The 21545-nt window shown below is 43.3% G+C and overlaps 1 protein-coding gene across 2 annotated transcripts in view; it reads right to left on the bottom strand.

Annotated features, from left to right (window-relative positions):
* Positions 1-11801: 11801 nt before the first annotated feature.
* Positions 11802-21545, bottom strand: part of ypel2a (yippee-like 2a) — a 50650-nt gene continuing 40906 nt past the window's right edge. For both annotated transcript variants that reach the window (XM_060848126.1, XM_060848127.1), the window contains 2 exons: positions 18734-18842; positions 11802-15562 (listed from right to left, as the gene is read on the bottom strand). In XM_060848126.1, coding sequence (XP_060704109.1) covers positions 15473-15562; positions 18734-18842 — 199 coding nt within the window. In that variant the 3' untranslated portion in view covers positions 11802-15472. The remainder of the gene's footprint in view (positions 15563-18733; positions 18843-21545) is intronic.

A 21545-nucleotide genomic window follows, 5' to 3' on the forward strand; every position in this document is an offset into this window, starting at 1 on the left:
AGGAAGTGAATTCTTCAACTTAACGGGAACATCTTGGCCCTGCACTCACACGATTTCCTTTTGAAAGATCCCACTCCTCTGATGTAGATATTCCTACATGTAGCTGATCCTAGTCCACTTTGGCCAGATCCTGTCTTATCATATTAAAAACATCCTGCCCCATTCAGAACCTTTATTACCAGTCCATCTTTGTCCTTTACTTTGACTACCTTGGATCTGACTGTGTTTCTGTTCCCCACTGACACTTTTACCACTTGCCTGGCTTTGTTCCCTAAAATTAGGCCCTGCATAGCTCATGCTCTTGTTTGATATACTGACTTAAAATGCTCCTCCTGTATAGATTTGAAGAATTCAACCTCCTTTAAAGCCTTTTGCATTTTATCTATTGCAGTTAAATTTGCAATACTCCACTATTATCACCCTATTATTTTATATTATCTCTTAAATTTGATTACATATCTAGCCTTTTCTTTCTCCTGGACTGTTTGGGGGTCTATAGTAAAACTTCCAACAATGTGATTATCCACTTTTTGTATTTTAGGTTCTACCCATTTGGCCTTAATTGAGAAGCCATCTGAAATCATTCTATATTACCCTTAGGTATTTGACTCCTTGCTCAATATTGTGAAAGCTTCCCTGTCTCAGCTAAAGATTTAATATCCCAGAACAGTGAGCTGCCAGGCCTGAATATCCCTCAGTGATGTCTCCATGATAACCATGTTATCAAATCCCCAAGAATTTCTCTTTAAAAATGAGACAATTGGATTTATGTAGGTTTTGGGCTGTTGAGTTTTTTTTCTTATATGAATTGGTATCTGAACACACAGAGGAACCCATTACCATGTCACAGGGAGGGTTGCCCTTGTTTTTGTGTGCAATCAGGGTATTTCAGTCTGGAGGGAATAAAACTCTAGAGAGAGTCCTTCCCGGGACAGCAGTCACTAGTCCTCTCATTAGACAACTATTAATCTGGATCTGGGCCTTCACCAGGTGGACACCCACTCTCAGGATCTCCTAGCGGTTTGATTCGAGCAGCATGAATCACTGCATACCATGACCTAACCACAGAAATGGGCAAACACCAACAAGTGATGAATACACCACTTGGGTTATGCAACTTCAGCAGCCATTATTGACCTCAGTATAATATCAGGATACAGGAGCATTTTATCTCTTCACTAATGTTCAGAGATCAGCTTTTTTCAACTTTTTTTAAATTCACTCATGGTACGTGGATGTTGCTGGGTGGGTCAGCATTTATTGCCCATCCCTAGCTGCTCTTGAGAAGCTGGTGGTGGAGGGAATTCCAGGATTTTGACCCAGTGACACTGAAGAAAGTTGATATATTTCCAAATCAGGATGGTGAGTGGCTTGGAGAACTTGCAAGTGGTCATGTTCCCATGTATCTGCTGGCCTTGTCCTTCTATATGGAAGTGGTTATGGCTTTGGAATGTGATCTTTGGTGAATTTCTGCAGTGCATCTTGTAGATAGTACACTGAGCATTGGTGGTGCAGGGACTGAATGCTTGTGGATGTGGTGCCAATCAAGCAGGCTGCTTTGTCCTGGACGGTGTCAAGCTTCTTGAATGTTGTTGGAGCTGCATTAATTCAGGCAATTGGGAAGTATTCCATCACACTCCTGACTTGTGCCTTGTGGATGGTAGGCAGACCATGGGGAATCAGAAGAGTTACTCACTGCAGGATTCCCAACATTTGACCTGCTCTTGTAGGCACTTTGTTCATCTCCCCCTGCACCAATCATAGGGACTCTCCACTTTGTACATCTTCCCATCCTGTTCCCACTCCCCCAGCAAGGACCCAGTGTATTTTTTAAGCCACACCTTTAATTCTATAAAAAAAAACTATTTTCTAATATTTTCTAATCAACTTGTACAGAGATGTTACTTCACACCTCTGGATCTGGTGAGATTTAAATACAGGCCTCCTATCTCAAAGTCAGGGATGCACTACTGCACCACAAAAACCCTTACTGCTAACTTTTAGTCAATACTAATCTTAGTCAAAGGCTTTCTGGAATTCTAGATTGTGGGCTATGGATGGTAAGAAATGAGGCAATAAATTTAAAAACACAATTTCCTAACCTTTTTTATGGGCACAGTGCACACTTAATTCATCCTATTTACGAGAAAAAGCAGGAAGCCTCCAAATATTTACAAAATAAAACATTTTATTTGTGACAATTAAGCACCAACACCGCTTTACAAATACCTCTTCTGGAAATACTGACTATATACGAACACACTTGAAGATGCCGGGACTGCCGACTTATTCCAATGCAACCCTGCCCAAACCTGGGTGCAGAGGGGCGAATTGTACTGTCTGGGTAAAGCCTAGCTACTGCTGCCCCCTCTGAATCTGAGCCCCTCGGACCTCCCGCATCTCCGGGGAAACACGCTGTGACCCCCCTGCTGCGCCGGACTAACTTCAGAGCTGAGCTGTCTCAGCATTTTCTCTGGGGATCTGGAGAGGAGGAACCAAGCAATCCAAAGAGAAATGCCTTGTTCCTTCTCTCTGTGAACTGCAGTTGTTTTGATCGAAAGCTTTCAGATTGAACTGAGTTACACCTGGAGGCGTAACATTAAAAAAAAACAAGCAAACGTTGCAAAGAACCAGGAGGAAGTCGTTCAACTCATTGAGCCTTCAGGTCATTCAGATTAAAGATAATCTTGTATCTGTGAAACCTCAATGTTCCCTATTTAAAAACAACTCCTGCATGTATGTCTCAATAGCCCATCTGTGTTAACAGCTTATTTGGAGTTTCAGATTTTCACTCAACATCATAAACAGCTTGGATCTAGTTTTAAGGCCTTGTTTTGGCTTCCCATCCTCCCCAATACATGAAGATATAATCTCCTCTAGTCATCAACACTCTTGAAAATAACTTTAAGAATCTCAATTAGATCAGCTCTCACTCTTCGATCAAGAGAACACTAATCTTTTTAAAAGTTATACTTATAAACCATTTTTTTGCTTCAGCCTCACATGCAACAAGTCACTTTGCAAAATAAAACAAATTCAAATACGATCCCTCAATACATGACTTTGAAAAAACTCACGTGAGCTGCTGAAAGGCTTATGAAAGGGAAGGCGATCCACCAGGCTTTCCGATCTCGATCGGTCACCAAACAGATTTTCGCGGACACAATGTGGTGAGGTTAGAGTCGAGGGTGGGATCTGGGTGTGATGCACCCCATAGTCAAACAGTCTCATGGGCAGGCAGGCGGAATAACTCACTGCATAGGCTCCTCACGCTGATGGGATGGCACCGAGCAAGGGCCTGATTGTTGGGGAGTGTTGGTTTTGGGGAAGGCAATGTGTCACAGATTTTAAGAAAGTTTGAAGAAAAGAACCTGGTGTGTCGAGGATAATTTATTTTAGAAAATCAGTTGTGCCCAAAGGGTTAAAATAGTGAAAACGTGTTGGATAAATACTTGAAAAGGAGGAACTTGCAGGGCCGTGGGTAAAGAATGGCAATAATTTGGATTGGAATAATTGAGAAGCAAGCACTGACACAATGGGCCAAATGGCCTCCTGTGCAGCAGGATTGCACTGGCTGGATCAGAAATGGGATGGACAAACCCATTTCCTAGACCAGCTCTATGCTTTCCTCTGGTCTGCCGGATGACAGTGGCTGGTCACTATCCCAGCCTCCTTCTAACGGACAACAGCAAAGCCAAGACTGTCTGCTCCCACAAAGATTGTGAATCATAAAGAGCCAAACACTGATGCTCACGGCTTTGCCTATAAAATGAACTGTGAACACAGAAACAAAAATGTACCATTCAGCCCCTCGAGCCTGTTCCACTTCTCAACCAGATAGAACATAGAACAATACAGCGCAGAACAGGCCCTTCAGCCCTCGATGTTGCGCCGACCTGTGAATTATTCTCAGCTCGTCCACCTACACTATCCCATCATCATCCATGTGCTTATCTAAGGATTGTTTAAATCTCCCTAATGTGGCTGAGTTAACTATATTTGCAGGTAGGGCGTTCCATGCCCTTACCACTCTCTGAGTAAAGAACCTGCCTCTGACATCTGTCTTAAATCTATCATCCCTCAATTTGTAGTTATGTCCCCTCGTACAAGCTGACACCATCATCCCAGGAAAAAGTCTTTCACGTCTACCCTATCTAATTCTCTGATCATCTTGTATGTCTCTATCAAATCCCTCCTTAGCCTTCTTCTTTCCAATGAGAACAGACCCAAGTCTCTCAGCCTTTCCTCATAAGACCTTCCCTCCAGACCTGGCAACGTCCAGGTAAATCTCCTCTGCACGTTTTACATCCTTCCTGTAATGGGGCGACCAGAACTGTACACAATATTCCAAGTGTGGCCGCACCAGTATTTTGTATAGTTGCAGCATGATATTGCGGTTCCGGAACTCAATCCCTCTACCAATGAAACCTAACACATCATATGCCTTCTTAACAGAACTATCCACCTGGGTGGCAACTTTCAGGGATCTATGTACATGGACTCCAAGATCTCTCTGCACATCCACACTACCAAGAATCTTTCCATTGACTCAGTACTCTGCCTTCCTGTTATTCTTCCCAAAGTGCATCACCTCACATTTAGCTGCATTGAACTCAATTTGCCAACTCTCAGCCCAATTCTGCAGTTTATCCAAGTCCCCCTGCAACCTGTAACATTCTTCCAAACTGTCCACTACTCCACCAACTTTAGTGGAAATTTACTACTCCATCCACCTATGCCTGTGTCTAAGTCATTTATAAAAATGACAAACAGCAGTGGTCCCAAAACAATCCTTGAGGCACACCACTAGTAACTGGACTCCAGACTGAATATTTTCCATCAAACACCACTCGCTGCCTTCTTTCAGAAAGCCAGTTTCTAATCCAAACTGTGAAATCACACTCAATCCCATGCCTCTGCATTTTCTCCATCAGCCTACCATGTGGAACCTTATCGAAGGCCTTACTGAAGTCCATGTACCACGTCAACTGCCCTACCCTCATCTACATGCTTGGTCACCTTCTCAAAAAAACTCAGAGGTTTGTGAGACACGACCTGACCTTGACAAAACCATGTTGACTATCTGAAATCAAATTGTTGCTTGCTAGATGATTAATCTTCTCTCTTATAATCCTTTCCAAAACCTTTCCTACAACAGAAGTAAGGCTCACTGGTCTATAATTACGTGGGTTATCTCTGCTGCCCTTCTTGAACAAGGGCACAACATTTGCAATCCTCCAGTCCTCAGGTACTAAACCTGTAGACAATGATGACTCAAATATCAAAGACAAAGGCTCTGCTATCTCCTCCCTAGCTTCTCAGAGAATCCTCTGATAAATCCCATCCGGCCCAGGGGACTTGTCTACTTTCACTCCTTCTAGAATTGATAACACCTGTGCGTAACTAACCTCAATTCTTTCTAGTCTAATATCTCGTATCTCATTCTTCTCCTCTACAATATTCTCCTTTTCCTGAGAGAACACCGATGAGAAATGTTCATTTAGCACCTCTCCGATCTCTACAGGGTCCACACTCAACTTCCGACTTCTGTCTTTGACTGGCCCTATTCCTACCCTAATCATCCTTTTTATTCCTCACATACCTATAGAAAGCTTTAGCTGATTTGCGACCTGACTCCAAATACCTGCCTTTGGTCTCTGTCCTTTAACAGCTTTGCTTAACAAAAATAATTTTAGATTTAAAATTAACAACTAATCTAACATCAATTACTATTTGTGGAAGATAGTTTCAAACATCTGCCACCCTTTGTGTTGAAGTGCTTCCTAACTTCTTTCTTGAATGGTCTGACCTTAAGTTTCAGACAACGCCCGTAGTTGTAGAATGTCCTTCCAGAGGAAATAGTTTATGTTCATCTACTCTATCTTTTCCTCTTACTATAGAGTCATAAAGATGTACAGTATGGAAACAGACCCTTTGGTCCAACCTGTCCATGCCGACCAGATATCCCAACACAATCTAGTCCCACCTGCCAGCACCTGGCCCATTTCCCTCCAACCCTTCCTATTCATATACCAAGCCAAATGCCTCTTAAATGTTGCAATTGTACCAGTCTCCACCACTTTCTCTGACAGCTCACTCCATCTTGAAGGTCAGATCACCCCTTACCTTTCTACATTTTACAGAAAACAGGCCTCTTCTGTATAATCACCCCTCATAACTTAACTCCTGAAGTCCAGGTATCATTCTTATAAATATATGTTGCATTTCCTCCAAGTTCAATATATTTTTCCCAAGGAGTGGGGTCTAGATCTGCTGACAGTACTCCAAGTAGGACCTAACCAGGGTTTTATGCTTCTTACCTATTTTGGGGTGGTAAGAAAATAACATACATTAAATTGCCTTCAGGCTTTTGAAGGCAAGGAAGTAGGAAGAGGAATAGGAGGCAATAGAAAATAATTCCAAGGGAGCATTGAGGAAAGGAGATATCTTTTGAATGTTCAATTGACTTGAACTCACTTCTTATTACTGTACAGGATCTACTTGTGTTGTTCAGGAGGTCAAAGTCAGCACTCAGCAACAAACCAGAGCCTGGCAGATATCACAGCTTCAACATAACCGTTCCTTCTGTGCAAATTCCACCAGAACAGTTCACAGAACTGAGCACAGCAAAAGAAAAAATGAATCAGATTCCCACATTCTCAAAGCTCCCGCTGGGGAAGATATGACCTGCTAACTGATGTTACCAAACAGTTGATGGGGCAAGGGACATAGATTGACTGTGGTGGTTGGGGGGGAGCTACAACCATTATTTAATTTTTGGTTGATATTTAATATCAATTCTCTTCCCCATTCCTTACATCCCCCATTGCCTCCACTTCTCCAAATCACAAAAAGAAAGACAGATATTAGTCTCAATTTGACACATTGTAGTATGTGCCTCATTACTCAATCAGAGTTTTCCAGCTGAGGGCGATGTATAATTCTGGAGACTGGGTGGTTTGCCAATCTGTCTTCTCAAGGAGACATTTGTTGAACCCCACTCTACTGTTCAGTTCTCAAATAATTTAATGACTTGTCCATTTGAAAAAAAATTGTAAGGTAGTACAAGGAAGTAACATGAACAAGAGTATATCATTCAGCCCCTCCAATCTACTCAGTTGTTTGTGGAGATCAAGGCCTCTCTGGCCGTATGGTCTCAACTTTATTTTCCTGTCTACTTCCCCCAACACCCCATACCCGCTCAGCACATAACTCTAGACTTCCTTGATGAGTAAGAAAACTAACCTTGTTTCCAATCCAAGAGGCATAATTTTAAAGTGAAAGGCAGGAGGTTTAGATGGGATTGGGAGGAAATCTTTTTCACTTGGAGGGGGCTGAGGGTTTGGAATGCATTATCTGAGAGTAGTTGAGGTGCAAAAGCCTCATAACCTTTAAACATTACTTGGATGAACACTTGAAACATCAGAATATTCAAGGCTATGGGCTCATTGTGGGAAACTGGGACTAGTATGGATAGTAATGTATTTTTGGCAGTACACACTTGATGGACCAAAGGGCCCCTTCCGTACAGCATGATTCTATGACCTGTATTCAAAGACCCAGCCTTCACTGCTCACCAAGGAAAAAGACTCCACAGATTAACTACCTACTAACTGGAGAAATTCTCCAGAGCTATGGGATACAGGGAGATTTGGCTCTCTGGATTCAGAGTTGGTTGGCTGACAGAAGACAGAGTGGTTGAGGATGGAAAGTAATCTGCCTGGAGATCAGTAGCGAGTGATGTCATGCAGGGTTCTGTTCTTGGGCCTCTGCTCTTTGTAGTTTTTATAAATGACTTGGATGAGGAAATTGGGGGGTGGGTTAGTAAATTTGCCGATGACACAAACGTTGGAGGTGCCGTTGATAGTATCGAGGGCTGTTACAGGCTGCAGCACGAGATTGACAGGATGCAGAGGTGAGCTAAGAAATGGTAGATGGAGTTCAACTTGGATAAACGTGGTGATGCACTTTGGAAGGTCGAACTTTATGCTGAAGACAGGATTCTTGGCAGTGTGGAAGAACAACAGGATCTTGGTGTTCAAGTGGGTAAATTCCTCAAAGTTGCCACCCAAGTGGATAGGATTGTTAAGAAAGCAGATGGTGTTTGGGCTTTCATTAACAGGGGATCCACTTTAACAACAGCAAGGTTTTGCTGCAGCTCAACAAAACCTTGGTGAGACCACACTTGGAATATTGTCTCCTTATAGGAAAGATGTGGAGGCTTTGGAGAGGGTGCAAAGAAAGGTTTACCAGGATGGTGCCTGGACTGGAGGGCTTCTCTTATGAAGAGAGGTTGACTCAGCTCAGACTTTTCTCTCTGGAAAGGAGGAGGAAGAAGGTAACCTGATCGAGGTGTACCAGGTAAGGAGGGGTATGGATAGAGTCGATAGCCAGAGCCTTTTCCCCAGGGCAGGAATAACTGTCATAGTTTTAAGGTGTTAGGAGGAAGGCATAGAGATGTCAGAGCTAAGTTCTTTACACAAAGAGTTCTGACCACATAAAACGAGTTGCCAGTGGTGGTGGAAGCAGTCATTAGGGACATGTAAGTGACTGATGGACATGAACATAAGTGAATTGAGGGATGCGTAGGTTAGGTTATTTTATTTTAGATTAATACTCAGCACAACATCGTGGGTGCAAGGGCCTGTTCTGTGCTGTACTTTTCTATGTTCTACGTCAGTGTTAAGTGGGAGACCCCTTCTTTTAGAACTGCATTCCCTCATTCTAGAATGCCCCAGAAGGAATCTTAGCATCCTATGTTCAGAGCCTTATATAGTTCAATTATCTCAAATGCCAATGGGATCTTAAGACAAGTCAGTGCAGTATTAAAGGGCTGAAAGACCTTTTCTGTGCTGTATAAGTCTAGCATACCAAATTCAGGGATTTACCAGAATGATGTCAGGGATAGCAGGCCTCACTTATGCAGAAGCTGGTTTGTTGAAGAGAGAAATGGTAAAAGGAAGAGTTAGCAGATGCACTCCAAATAATTGTGATTGTGATACCACCTCCTTATTCACTCAGTCATGTTGGGCATGTTGGGAATTAGAGGATACAGATTTAAGGTAAATAGCAAAAGATGTAGAGTGGGGTTGGGTTTATTACCACATAGTGAGTTGCAGAGGCCTGGAGTGCTCTGGTGAAACAAATTCAACAATATTTTCTGAAGGGAAATTAGATTAATGACAGTGAAGGAAAATGCAGGGCAATGGAGGAAACAATAAGGGTAGTGTGACCAATTGCATTGCTCCAAAGATCTGTGGGCTGAATGGCTTTCCACTAAGTTTATGGTTCCAAACATGCAGCAGGACAAGTAGGTCACAGCATTGGATCCTTTGCAACAAAGGTTTGCAGATGAGAGACTCAGCCTGGCTCACAATTGGAGGTTCCAACTATCTATTCTGCCTTGACTGCACAAGCTCAAGGTCATATGGACTGTTCAGAAATGTACTGTTGAATAAAGAATGACAAACTTACTGCTGCCAACATATAATCGTGAATGGACCTTGTCTTAGCAGCTAAATGATAATGCAACTTTGAAAAGTAGGCTTCAAACAAGGATACAACTGAACCGCAAGGTTGATTGTGGCGCAGTGGTAGCATCCCTACCTCTGAGCCAGGAAGCCTGGGGTCAAATCCCACCTGCCCCAGAGGAGTGTCACAGGTTGATTTAAAAATAACTCCAACACCTTGGCCTATGGCTGTAGTCTAAAATAATCTGATCTTAGAACATAAGCAGACTCAGATCTGGTCATTACTTGGATAGATTGCTTGGGAATACCAGGTACAGTAGGCTTTAGGGCTCCTATGTAGCAGTGGTAATGACTCTAACTTGGCTGCAGGTTTCAAGTCCCATCTCCTCTAGAGGTATGTCATAACATCTCTGAACAGATTGATTAGGAAAATACCGGCAGCTAATTACCATGGTGGTCTTGGGTTCAATCGTCCTTCTTTACTGGAGTGTAACAAAAGGACAGGTTTATAGATGGAAAACTAAAGGGAATCGAGGTGCGGAGATCTCTGACCTCATCACTCACTATCTGAGACTGAAACTAGATGAAGCACAAGGACAGACTAAGAATGCGAGAGAAACCCGGCAGATCTGGCAGCATCTGTGGAGAGAGAAAGGAGTTATATTTTGAGTCCAGTGAGTCTTCTTCAGAACTGAGGACACACTTGTCCAAATGCTGAATGGCTCACATTAAAGATGGTCATAGAAAACATGTGACAGACAGCAGCTGATGATGGTGACTCAGCATCCATGACAATAGAACCTATCAGATGATAAAAGATGGGAGACTTTAGCTGAGGCCAACCTTTTATATTCTGGTGAGCTGAAAGCAAGAATGGGTATAACTAAATTGTGCAGCTCTCCAGCTCCTATGACTGGTTTATGAGGATAGATTGAGGAACTCATGCTAAAATCCAGAAGAGAGTGAGAGGTGATCTCAGTGATGCTTACACAACCTTTACAGGGCTTCTAAGGATGCATCCTCTGACAGGGGCCTGTCTAAATCCCACAAGGCACTAGTCTCAGAATAAGGGAAGTCTGGAGAGAGATGCAACAGTTTTTGAGGTTCATCTTGAGCAGTTCTATGACGCAGGACTTTGTGCTCTACAGTTTATTCCCTGGGATGCGCACAGAGACAAACATTGACTGCGCCTGGAGGACCATCAACTTGGTGAAAGACGCTCTTTGGTCTGCCCGAAACTTGTTCCTCTTCCAGAGCAAGGGGTGCCCTTGACCAGTGGTTGCAAACTGGCATATTCCATTATCCAGGACTTGAGGGACACACTAAAGCTTGGGGCAGCTTTAGTTTTTCTGCAAAAGTTAAATGGGGGTCCATTCTGTTGTCAGACTCTCCTGGTGTCTCAAACTTACATAAATAAATTCTGTAAATTTATGTACAAGAAACACCTTGGGCTTGTTTGTCCTACATATGTTAAGAATGTGTACATAATCGAACTGCTCTAGTGACTATACCTATGTAAACATATTTTTATGAATAAAGTAAATGTTTGAAATTAAAGAAAAGCAAAGTCATTTGAGACTGAGATGAGGAGGAATTTCTTCATTCTCTGTCCCAGAGGGTTGTGGAAACTCAGTCATTCAGCATGTTCAAGATCGAGGTAGATAGATTTCTAAGAGATCAAATAAGGGGGGATATTGTGGGAAAATGGAATGGAGATAGAAGATCAGCTAATAATCTTACTGAGTGGCAGTGCTAGTTTGAAGGGTCGCAATTGTAGACTGAATCACAGAATAGTACATTACAGGTGGAGGTCTTTCATTCTGTGCTGTCTATACCTGCTCTCTACAAGACAAATTTACCTAGCATCAATTCTCTACCCTACAATTTTTTTCATCTTTCAGATAATGATCCAATCTTTTCTGAAAGACAAACTGGATCTACGTTTACCACATTCACAGGCAGCCCATTCCAGATCTTAACCCTTGCGGCATTTAAACAAGAAAAGATATTCCTGAGGTAATGCTGACTCTTTTGCAAATTACCTTAAGTCAGCAATGACAAGGTTAGGTAACTGTGACTATCTGACCCTGAACAATCATTGACCCAATACTACCTTGAGAAATGTTGTTACTTTACAGTATCTGCTAACTCAGATCAGTGTGGTACCCCAGATAAATACAGAATACAAAATGTAAAGAACACGAACTGTTGCGTCTCTCCCCTTGATGAATTGAGATGAAACAAAAATTCCTAAAATGAAAAGAAAATATTTCAGCATAAATTAATACAAAACCGGAAAAAAGGTGCTCAGTCAAAGATATGGGTCAGACATTGTTGAATATATTTATTATAAAAAATTATTTTAAATACGAATATTTACAAGAGTACACAATATAAGACAAATTCTGTATATATTACCAATTTGTTGCTTAAATAGGGGGACAGTACATTATCACTTAAGGAGATGATCTAGCAGAGTGTACATCTTCTAGCCAATCGCAAGAGGCAATATGACTGTATCAGGGAATTGGCAGTGGTCGCCAATGACTACTTCAGATCAAAGCGGAATCCAATTAGAAGCTAGCTTTGGCCGCGACAAAACAAAGGCTAATTGGCTGCTTGAACCAAAGGGCTGGTTGAATGTACAACAGGCCACTCAACCAAGAGGCTCTGTGACGTTGCTTTGGACATATTATATTCCATGCGAGGGAAAACATAAACCATGATAACAAGTCAACCACCATGTTCATGATATAGCCACTAACCCGTAATGCAAAGTCCTGTTTTTACTCTCTCCTTGCAAGCATCTAAACCGACTGTGTTGTCAACCACACCGTGTGTTTGGTCTTTGTGTACCAGGATCTTATTCACTGCAGGCCCTGACTCAAGCGGGGACCAAACGTCAGTTCTGGACAACAATACTGATGATGCCCTGTGAGCGTTGGGCAATAGAGTTACTGCTGGGATATTTGTGGAATCCACATGAAGTCTTCACAATCTGACTGCCAGCAAGAATTGAGGAAGTCCCACAAAATGACCAGATGGCAGGAGTTGTCCTTTTGAAGTGTTTGGATGGAGCTTTTTTAAAAAAAGCCAAACTCCAAACATTGATTTCGCTTGCTGAAGGCTTCAGATTATGCACATGACTGACATATAAAAGGGAGATCTCTCTGCACCAAGTGAAAGACAGTCCATTGACAGTTCATGGCTGATAACTACGGCTGGACTTGCTACCTGGCTCACGTGACTGTGCAAGTGGAGAGGTGCTTTGGTCGATATTTGGACATATTTGTTTGACTGGCTGCACTGTTGACTCATGAAAGCCCAGAGGTCTGCTTACTGATACCAAGGATTTTAGCAGCAATACCCAGCCTTGCATTTTGGTTATGCTCTGGGTGTAGGTTGTACAGAGTTGCTGCAGTCTCTGTGTCACTGCAAAAATGGCAAAGTGAAGAAAGCCAAAAAGTGTGACTTGATGTCAAATTCGGTATGTGGGCTCTTTGTAACAGCCATCAGAATGCAAATTCACTTACCCCAGGAATAGGGGCTGGGGAGAATGGGGTTTAATTTAAATTCGGAGGCAACCTGCTGAGCTGACCGAAGATTACTCCCAAATAATTACCCATCTTCACTGAATCAAAATAAACGTTTCATTACAAGGTTCAGAGCTCTATCCTGACCCAGCCTGAGGGCAACAGAAACATGTCACATCTGGTTACTAATATGTCAAGTAGGTAAACAGGAACAGAAGGAGGCTATTCAACCATTGAGCTCATTCCATTGTACACTTAGATCACAGCCGATTTGTTAACTATCTACCTGCCCTGATCCAACATCCCTGAACACTGTCGCCTGAGGGAAGAAACTCTATAAAGGTCAGTCTAAAATTTTCAATCAATTCTCATAGCATTTTGGTGCAGAGTTCCAGAATTCCAAGACTCCTTGAAGGCCTTCACATCAGCATCCTTTCCTGAATGGTCTTGCTCCAAGTTTTTAAGGTGTTGCCCCTTGTTTAAAACTTCCCTCACCAGAGATTACAGTCTATCTATCTATCCTTCAATTAACTTAATATTTAAACTTGATCATACACATACGAAAGGATAGTTAGGTCTGAGTAATTGTCCCTTATAATCTAACTCGTTCAGTCCCCAGGTCTTATTAATGAATCTCTGTTGCACCTCCTCTAAAATAAAATGCAGGCAATTGGGACTAGTTCAGTTTATGAAACCTGGTCAGCATGGATGAGTTGGACTGAAGGGTCTGCTTCCATGCTGTATGACTCTAAATACATTCTTTCTGAAGATGCAGTGTCCAGAAATCAGTCCCTTTTTCTATATGGGGTCTAACCAGAGCTATGTTCAACTTTAGATTGGTAAACAACAGCCTGACATTTTCACAGTATTTCCCTCTCACTGATGAAACACCCTCCCCTCCTGCTGTCCCTAGAGATTATAACTGTGTCTGAATGAGTAAGAGGGACCAGTGTCATCATTTATCATTCACATGACCAACCTGGCAACTAGGCAATGTCTGCTTCTCCTTTGCTGACAGCTTTAGAAATGAAATTTGAGCATTTCCACTGGGGAGCTAAACTCTGAAGATTTAGGTAACCCTCACCCGTCCAGTCCCCAATCCCACCATCCATCCGTGTGAGGCTTTGTCCTCATCTTATCTCACAGACTCAATGATACTGTTCATTCTACCTGGTCTGTAGTAGAAGCTTGAGTGCCCTTTCCCATTGTACTATGGCAGGTTATCAAAGGGACACCGGTTCTGCCTTTCATTACTCACTGTCTCTTTGCCTGCCTCTTATGTGCAGTCTGTGCAGTCAAAAGCGCTGGCAACACTCCCATGAAAGTTAATGCTGAGCTACAATCAGCTGATCCATCACTCCCTCTCAAAACTGACTCATTTCCAGGCATCGTGCATCATCATTGTTTGAAAGGAACCTGTTGAAATGGACTTGGCTGACAGGAGCCTGCAATTCCAGGGATTACTTTGTCTGACCGGTGGCACGGCAGGGGATGGGGCATCCTGGAAAAGCCAATAATTTTCAACCTAGATTGTTGGAAAGACACCCTTTCATATAGGCTCCCTGGAAGCATATTTTGTCAGCATTTTAGTTGGTTTGGGGCATTCCATTGGATTGATATTAAAAGGGATAGGTGATTTTTAATTTCCTTTTAAAAATAACATGACCATGAGGCAACTGGGAGCCATCAAGGAAACTGGGATGGAGGGGGGCAGGAGGAGGCCCGCCTGCTCCCAGTGCAAGACTGCATCCAAATTGAACACATGACCACCAGTATGGGTTATGTCAGGTGCCAGGGTAGGGCTAGATGCCGACTCACAGCAGCAAGCTGGTAAGAGGCCGATTTCCTTCATCTGGGAAGGGAACATGCATCTCCTACAGGCCCTGCCTGCTTGTGGAGGGAAGTGTCTTTAGCCTTCCATCAGCCAAAAGACCAACTGGGTTCCAAGTATCTTTTTTTTGGGCACAGTTTCACCTCTTGACCAGCCAAACAGACGAGGCACTGCGACACATCGAAGCACCACCTCCTGCCAAGCGTCACGGCCTCCACTTTGAGCTCTCCGCCTGCATTTACTCTTAAACACAAAGAGTTGCCCTCCTTCACCTCCCCATCATCCTGAACAACGCTACTCTCCAACAGAATTCACATCACTAGAACAGCTTTTCAGGTTAACCTAAGGAAGGGAAATTTCAGAAAAAAAGCAAACAAATATCCCCGAGCTTTGGTGCAGTTGTTCAGCCGCAATGACAACGGTGGAGAGCGGGAGCCAGGAGATGTCTGATTGCAGGAGGTGAAACAAAAAGATAATCGAGGATAAAAGACAATAAAGAGAAATGCAGAGGCAGATGGCTGGGAGGTGGAACCTCTGGCAGCTCGGCTCCCCCCACAACACGTACAACCAAAGCCTTCAGTTACTCCTCTTTTTCCAGGATCAACAGCCCAGTGATCAGCTCCAGCAGGACTTTGTGTTCACTCCCAGCCATTGTCCTTAATCATATGAGCAAGTTCTATAATGTACTTCCCTTCTTTGTACTTTTGACTGCTCTCAAAGGCGTGTTCCTGTGGACAAACAGCAGCACTGAGTTCAACAGCAACAACAACTGCAACTTGCATTCATGTGGTGCCTTTACTGTGGCACTTATGTCCAAAGGTGCTTCATTGGAGGTGCTATCAAACAAAATTTGACATTGAGGGATGTGAGATATTCCTGGGACCAAAGGTTATTGTGAGAGGAAAAGTTGGATAGGACCTATGACTACTGGAGTTTTGAAGAATGAAATGTGATCTTACTGAAACATATTCGACCAACGGAAATAGATATGGTTGATATTCAGAGGATATTTCCTCGTGAGTCGTCTTTCAGTAAGAAACAAGGCTGACTTTTTCCTGTAATTATACAGGGCTTTAGTGAGGCCTCACCTGGAATATTGGATTTGGTCTCTTTATCTGAGGAGGGATATTCTTGCGAAAGTTTACCAGCCTGATTCCTGGGTTGGTAGGACTAGCATATGAACAGCGATTGAATAGGTTAGGATTATGTTCACTGGAGTTTAGAAGAATGAGGAGAGATCTCACAGAAACCCATACAATTCTAGACAGGTTAGTTATTTTCGATCGATGTGGAGTCCAGAACCAGGAGTCGTAGTTTAAGGATAAGATGTAAACCTTTTAGGACTGAGATGAGGAGAAATGTCCTCATCCAGAGAGTGGTGAGCGTGGTGAATTCACTACCACAGAAAGTGGTTGAGGACAGAACATCATGTGGTTTCAAGAAGGAGGCAGATCTAGTTCTTGTGGCTAAAGGAATCAAGGGAGATAGGGGAACGTTGGAATTAGGGTGTTGACCTCAATAATCAGCCAGATCACTTAGTCTCAGCTTCTATGTTGTGGGGAGATTAGAACTAGGTAACACAGTTTAAGAATATAAGATGTCCCTTTTAGAATTAGAAGTGTTTTCTAACAGTGGAGCAACAAAGCATGGAATTCCCTTATCCAGGATGTAGCTGAAACTGAGTCTTTAAAAGTATTCAAGGTTGGATTATTTAGATTTCTCAAAGACAAGGGAATCAAGAATTATGGGAGGTGGCACAGACCAGAGAATGGAGTTGCGATCATCAATCAGAGCAGCCATGATCTTATGGAATAGTGGAGTGCGGTTTGATGGGATGAATGGCCTCCTCCTGTTCATATGTTCCTATATTGCAGTTGGTGGTGAAAACATCAGTCGAAGAGATAGGTTTTAGGGAGCATTGTAAAGGGGAATTAAGAGAAGTGAAGAAATGTGAGGAAGGAATTCTAAAACTGAAGCAGCCAATGGCGGAGAAATTAAAATCAAAAATGCACAACTGGAACTGGAAGAATGCCGATGTTACAGAGTGTTGGGGCTGGATGTCTTTACAGAGACGAGGTGGGGTATGACATCAGGGTATTCATTGAGGGATTCAAAAAGAGCAATAGGAGCTTTTCATATCGAGGTGCTGCTGGACAAAGGGCCAATACAGTGAAGAGTACAAGAGCATTAGGAGAATGGGACTTGGTACTTGATTAGCATACAGGAAAAGGGGGTTTAGCTTGAGTTCCGGCTTATAGTTAGGGAGGAGGGAAGTAACAAAATGCAAGGTTGATGATTTTATCACTAATGGGCTGAAGAAGGGACAGAATTGGGCAAAGATTACAGAGGTGGCAACAGAACAGATTATAGGAAGGCACAGGCAGATCAGTATCACCCCATGAACAAACCCAGAGTCTATTCTTGATGTGTAAGAAACTGCATCTCCTTCTCAGGCTGACAGAATCCAGACTGGATTCCTGGCTTGTTCTGAGTTAGCTTGACTGAATGGGACTTAGCAAACGTGCATCATAGTACATCCCGATATTCAATTTAACACACCATACCCACTAAAAAGTCCTTCGTCTTGAGTGCGCAGCAGGGATTATTTAATATAAAGAATCCAGAAGGACAGGGCAGCAGATACACAGGAACATCACCTCGTGCAAATTCCCCTCCAATCCATCATCCTGACTTGGAAATATTTTTATTCCTTCAGCATTACTTGGGTCAAAATCTTGGAATTCCCTCCCTAAGGGAATTGTGGGTCTACAAGGACTGCAGTGGTTCATGATGGCAGCTCATCATCACCTTCTAAAGGGCAACTAGGGATGGGCAATAAATGCTGCCCTGCCACCAAGAACTACATCCTACGAACAGTCTTAAATTACCTTCCCTCTGCTTGTGAAAGGGAAAGAAATTAGTGAAAATAATAAAAACCTAACAATCAGGATTTTCAAGTGCTGGAAGGCCAGATCAGAACTGGGTTCAAATGTTAGAGTTTAAGACCCCCGAGTAAAAATTAATTTCCGGACATCCCACAGATGTGGGGAATATTGTGTGTTTGCTGTTTATCACTTACAAGCATTTGACTATAAGTGTTCATCTCTACATTCACTTATGGTTTGAGGCCTAGAATCACATAATATCTTGTTTTTGGTTAAGTGCAATTCACTTTAAGTTCAGCAGATGCATCCCATTACTGCAGTGTTCTGGCTTGAGGAGATTAGACCTGTATTCTCTACAGTCTAGAAAATTATTTTAATTTTGAGGTGATAGTGAGGATGTTGCAGTCTAAAACCAGAGGACAGAATTTTGGGATAAGGAGAAGACCATTGAGGACTGAGAGGAAAAGGAATCTCTTCACTTAGAGGGTGGTGAATGTTTGGTATTCTCTACCTCAGAGGACTTTGGAGTCTCAGTCACTGATTAGGTACAAGACAGATATCGATAGATTTCAATGACATTTAAGACTTCGTGGGATATGAGATTAATGGAGAAAATTAGCCTTGTTCAAACTAAATGGTGGAAGAGGCCCGAGAGGCTGAATGGTCTACTCCTGCTCCTATTTTCCATTTTTCAATGCAAATATAACTGAGTCTGCCTGCTGGAGGATTCCAGTGTCATAACTGAGGACACATACATATATGTAGCTTTATATGTTGGCTGGGGTGGGAGGATGTGAATTGTCAAATCAGTGGGTAATAATGTTGCATAGAAATAACATCTATATAGTGCTTTTTATGTAGTAAGACATGTTAAGTGTTACCAAACAAAATTTAACACATATGCACAGACACGTACAAAAAATATAAACACAACATAGGCAGAAACACAAGGAGATATCCATACATACAAGGAGGTACACAAACACATAGCAACACGCACAACCATCAACTTACGTATTTCCAGCCCAGTGTGGTTTTGCAGTTTTCACAGTAAATGTCGGCCACTGCATGCAGGCCAGTGAGTAAAACCCGCTCCTCAGCTGGTCCACAGCCCACATTAACTCTGCAAAGAGAATTCAGACAACACTAGCACTTAAACATAGAAATAAAGACAGAATGTACATTTCTGTGGTATTTGTAACAACTTCAGCACATCTCGAAATACTTTACAGTCAAATTTGACTACTTGTGAAGTGTTAACACTGGCAATGTAGAAAATGTTTACGTTGATATAAGTGCAAGTTGTTGACCTGACTGAATATAAAAACAGACTTGAGGGTTTGAATGAGTTAAGACTAAAGTGGTGCTGGAAAAGCACAGCAGGTCAGGCAGCATCCGAGCAGCAGGAAAATCTTTGTTTAGGGCAGGAGCAGATGAAGGGCTCCTGTCCAAAACACGATTTTCCTGCTCTTCAGATGCTGCCTGACCTGTTGTGCTTTTCCAGCACCACTCTAATCTTGACTCTGACCTCCAGCATCTGCAGCCCTCACTTTCGCCTTGAGGGTTTGAATGGCCTACTCCTGCTCCTATGTTGCATCATGAAAAGATAAGGAAGCTTCAACCTAGTTGAAATAACATTGGAGGGGGTGAGAGTCAAAGAAGAGGCAGAAACCAGTCTTTAGTGAATGGGGCAGTATATGGACAGCTACAGGTAGAGAAGGCTAAAAGTGAAGATATCTCAAACAAGGCTTCTCGGGCAGCTCACTGTTGTAAGGAAAGAGCAGGAGGCCACAGCTTCATGATTGGATGTGTTGAACAGTACAAAGGGGGAATCAGAGGGGGAACAAATACCTTAAAGCCTGTGAAGGGACCAGGGGGAGAAGGGGAATACAGAGAGAGATGAAGAAATAGAGAGAGAGAGAGGAGAAAGGAGGGGAAGAGGGACAGGGAAAAGACAGAGGGGGGAAGGAGGGTGGAAGAGAGATGGTGTCGGGGGTGGTGAAAGAGAGACAGTGTGGGGGGAGTCAGAGAGATAGTGTGGGGCGAAGAGTGGAAGAGAGATGTGGGGGTGGTGATAGAGAGATATAGTGTGAGGGGGGAGAAAGATACAGACAGGGGCAAGAGCGTGAGAGATTGACAGAGACAGTGAGAGACAGACAGAGACAGGGGTTGAGTGAAGGGGGGGGGGAGAGAGAGAGAGAGAGAGACGTGGGATAGAGAGAGAGAAAGACGGGGGATAGAGAGAGAGAAAGATGGGGGATAGAGAGAGACCAGGAAAAGAGAGAGAGAGAGAGAGAGAGAGAGAAAGACGGGGGATAGAGAGAGAGAGAGAGAGAGAGAGAGAGAGACCGGAGAAAGAGAGAGCGAGAGAGACTGGGGGGGGGGTGAGTGAGAGAGAGAGAGAGAGATGTAGAAGAGAGAGAGATGTGGGATAGAGAGAGAGGAAGACAGGGAATAGACAGAGAGAGAGAGAGAGAGAGAAAGACGGAGGCTAGAGAGAGAGAGAGAGACTGGGAAAAGAGAGAGAGAGAGACTGGGGGTGAGAGAGAGAGAGAGAGAGTGAGATGTGGGATAGAGAGAGAGAAAGACATGGGATAGAGAGAGAGAAGACAGAGGATAGAGAGAGGGAGAGACGGGGGATAGAGAGAGGGAGAGACGTGGGATAGAGAGAGAGAAAGATGGGGGATAGAGAGAGACCGGGAAAAGAGAAAGAGAGTGAGAGAGACATGGGATAGAGAGAGAGATGGGGTAGAGAGAGAGAGAGAGACACGGGTGGGAGACAGAACAAGAGAGAGAGAGAAAGAGAGACGGGTGGGCAGACAAAGAGGGAGAGAGAGTCTGGGGAGGAGGGGGAGAAAGAGAGAGAGGTGGGGTGATAGAGAGATGGCGAAAGACAGCAAGAGAAGGGAGCTCAGGAAAAGGGAAAAGAGAGGGAGGCAGCACGAGAAGGGAGCAAGAGCAGTAAAGCAGAAGGGAGGAGAAAGAGAGAGAAAGAAAAGAATGAGAGAAAGAGGGAAAGGCTTGAGAGAGAGAGAAGGGGAGGAGTTTAAACTGACACAGCGGCCAGCAGACTGAAAAAGGTGTATCCAATGGCCCTTTAAACTGCAACTCTAGACCCAAAAACTCTCTGTAATTATGTAAAAGGCTGGTCTCTGGAATTAACTGCTACTCTGTGTAGCAAATACATGCAGACCTAACAGTGAAACTAATGGATAGAGTGGTGGTTAACAGAAAGGGACTAGCTAAAAGCTCCAGTAGCAGGGCAGGATGGCAATGGGAACAAAAGTAACAAGGGGGTAGGGGTACAGGGCCAAGGTGAAGAAAAGAAGAACCTTTTTTCAACCTTCACCTCACAGAGTCTGTGAGTTGGTCGGTGAATTGGAAACAGACCCTCTTTCCGAAAGTTATAACAGGTGACAGTGAATGGAAAAAGCTTTTGTCAAGTGATATAACAATATTTAAAGAACCGAGTTTACTGACTCGCTCCTGAGAGTAACAGCAACTGGTCTGAGGCAGCTGCCCTGACTGAAGAATAACTGCCCAACAACATGTCCCTATCTCCCATCTTCTGTCTGTGCACACACTCATTGGATAATGTTAACTCAAGAAACTCAATACCATCCAGGGCAAAGCAGCCCATTTCATTGGCACTCTACCCACCACCTTCAACATTCACTCCCTCCACCACTGATGCTCAGTGGCAGCAGTACCATCCATAAGATGCACTGCTGAAATTTGCCCAGGTTCCTTCAACAATACTGCCTCAATCAGCTAAAAGGACAAGGCCAGCAGATAGATGGGAAAAACAGCTGCAAATTGTCCTGCA

This window comes from Hemiscyllium ocellatum, chromosome 31 (genome assembly GCF_020745735.1).
Source record: "Hemiscyllium ocellatum isolate sHemOce1 chromosome 31, sHemOce1.pat.X.cur, whole genome shotgun sequence".
Taxonomy (NCBI): Eukaryota; Metazoa; Chordata; class Chondrichthyes; order Orectolobiformes; family Hemiscylliidae; genus Hemiscyllium; species Hemiscyllium ocellatum.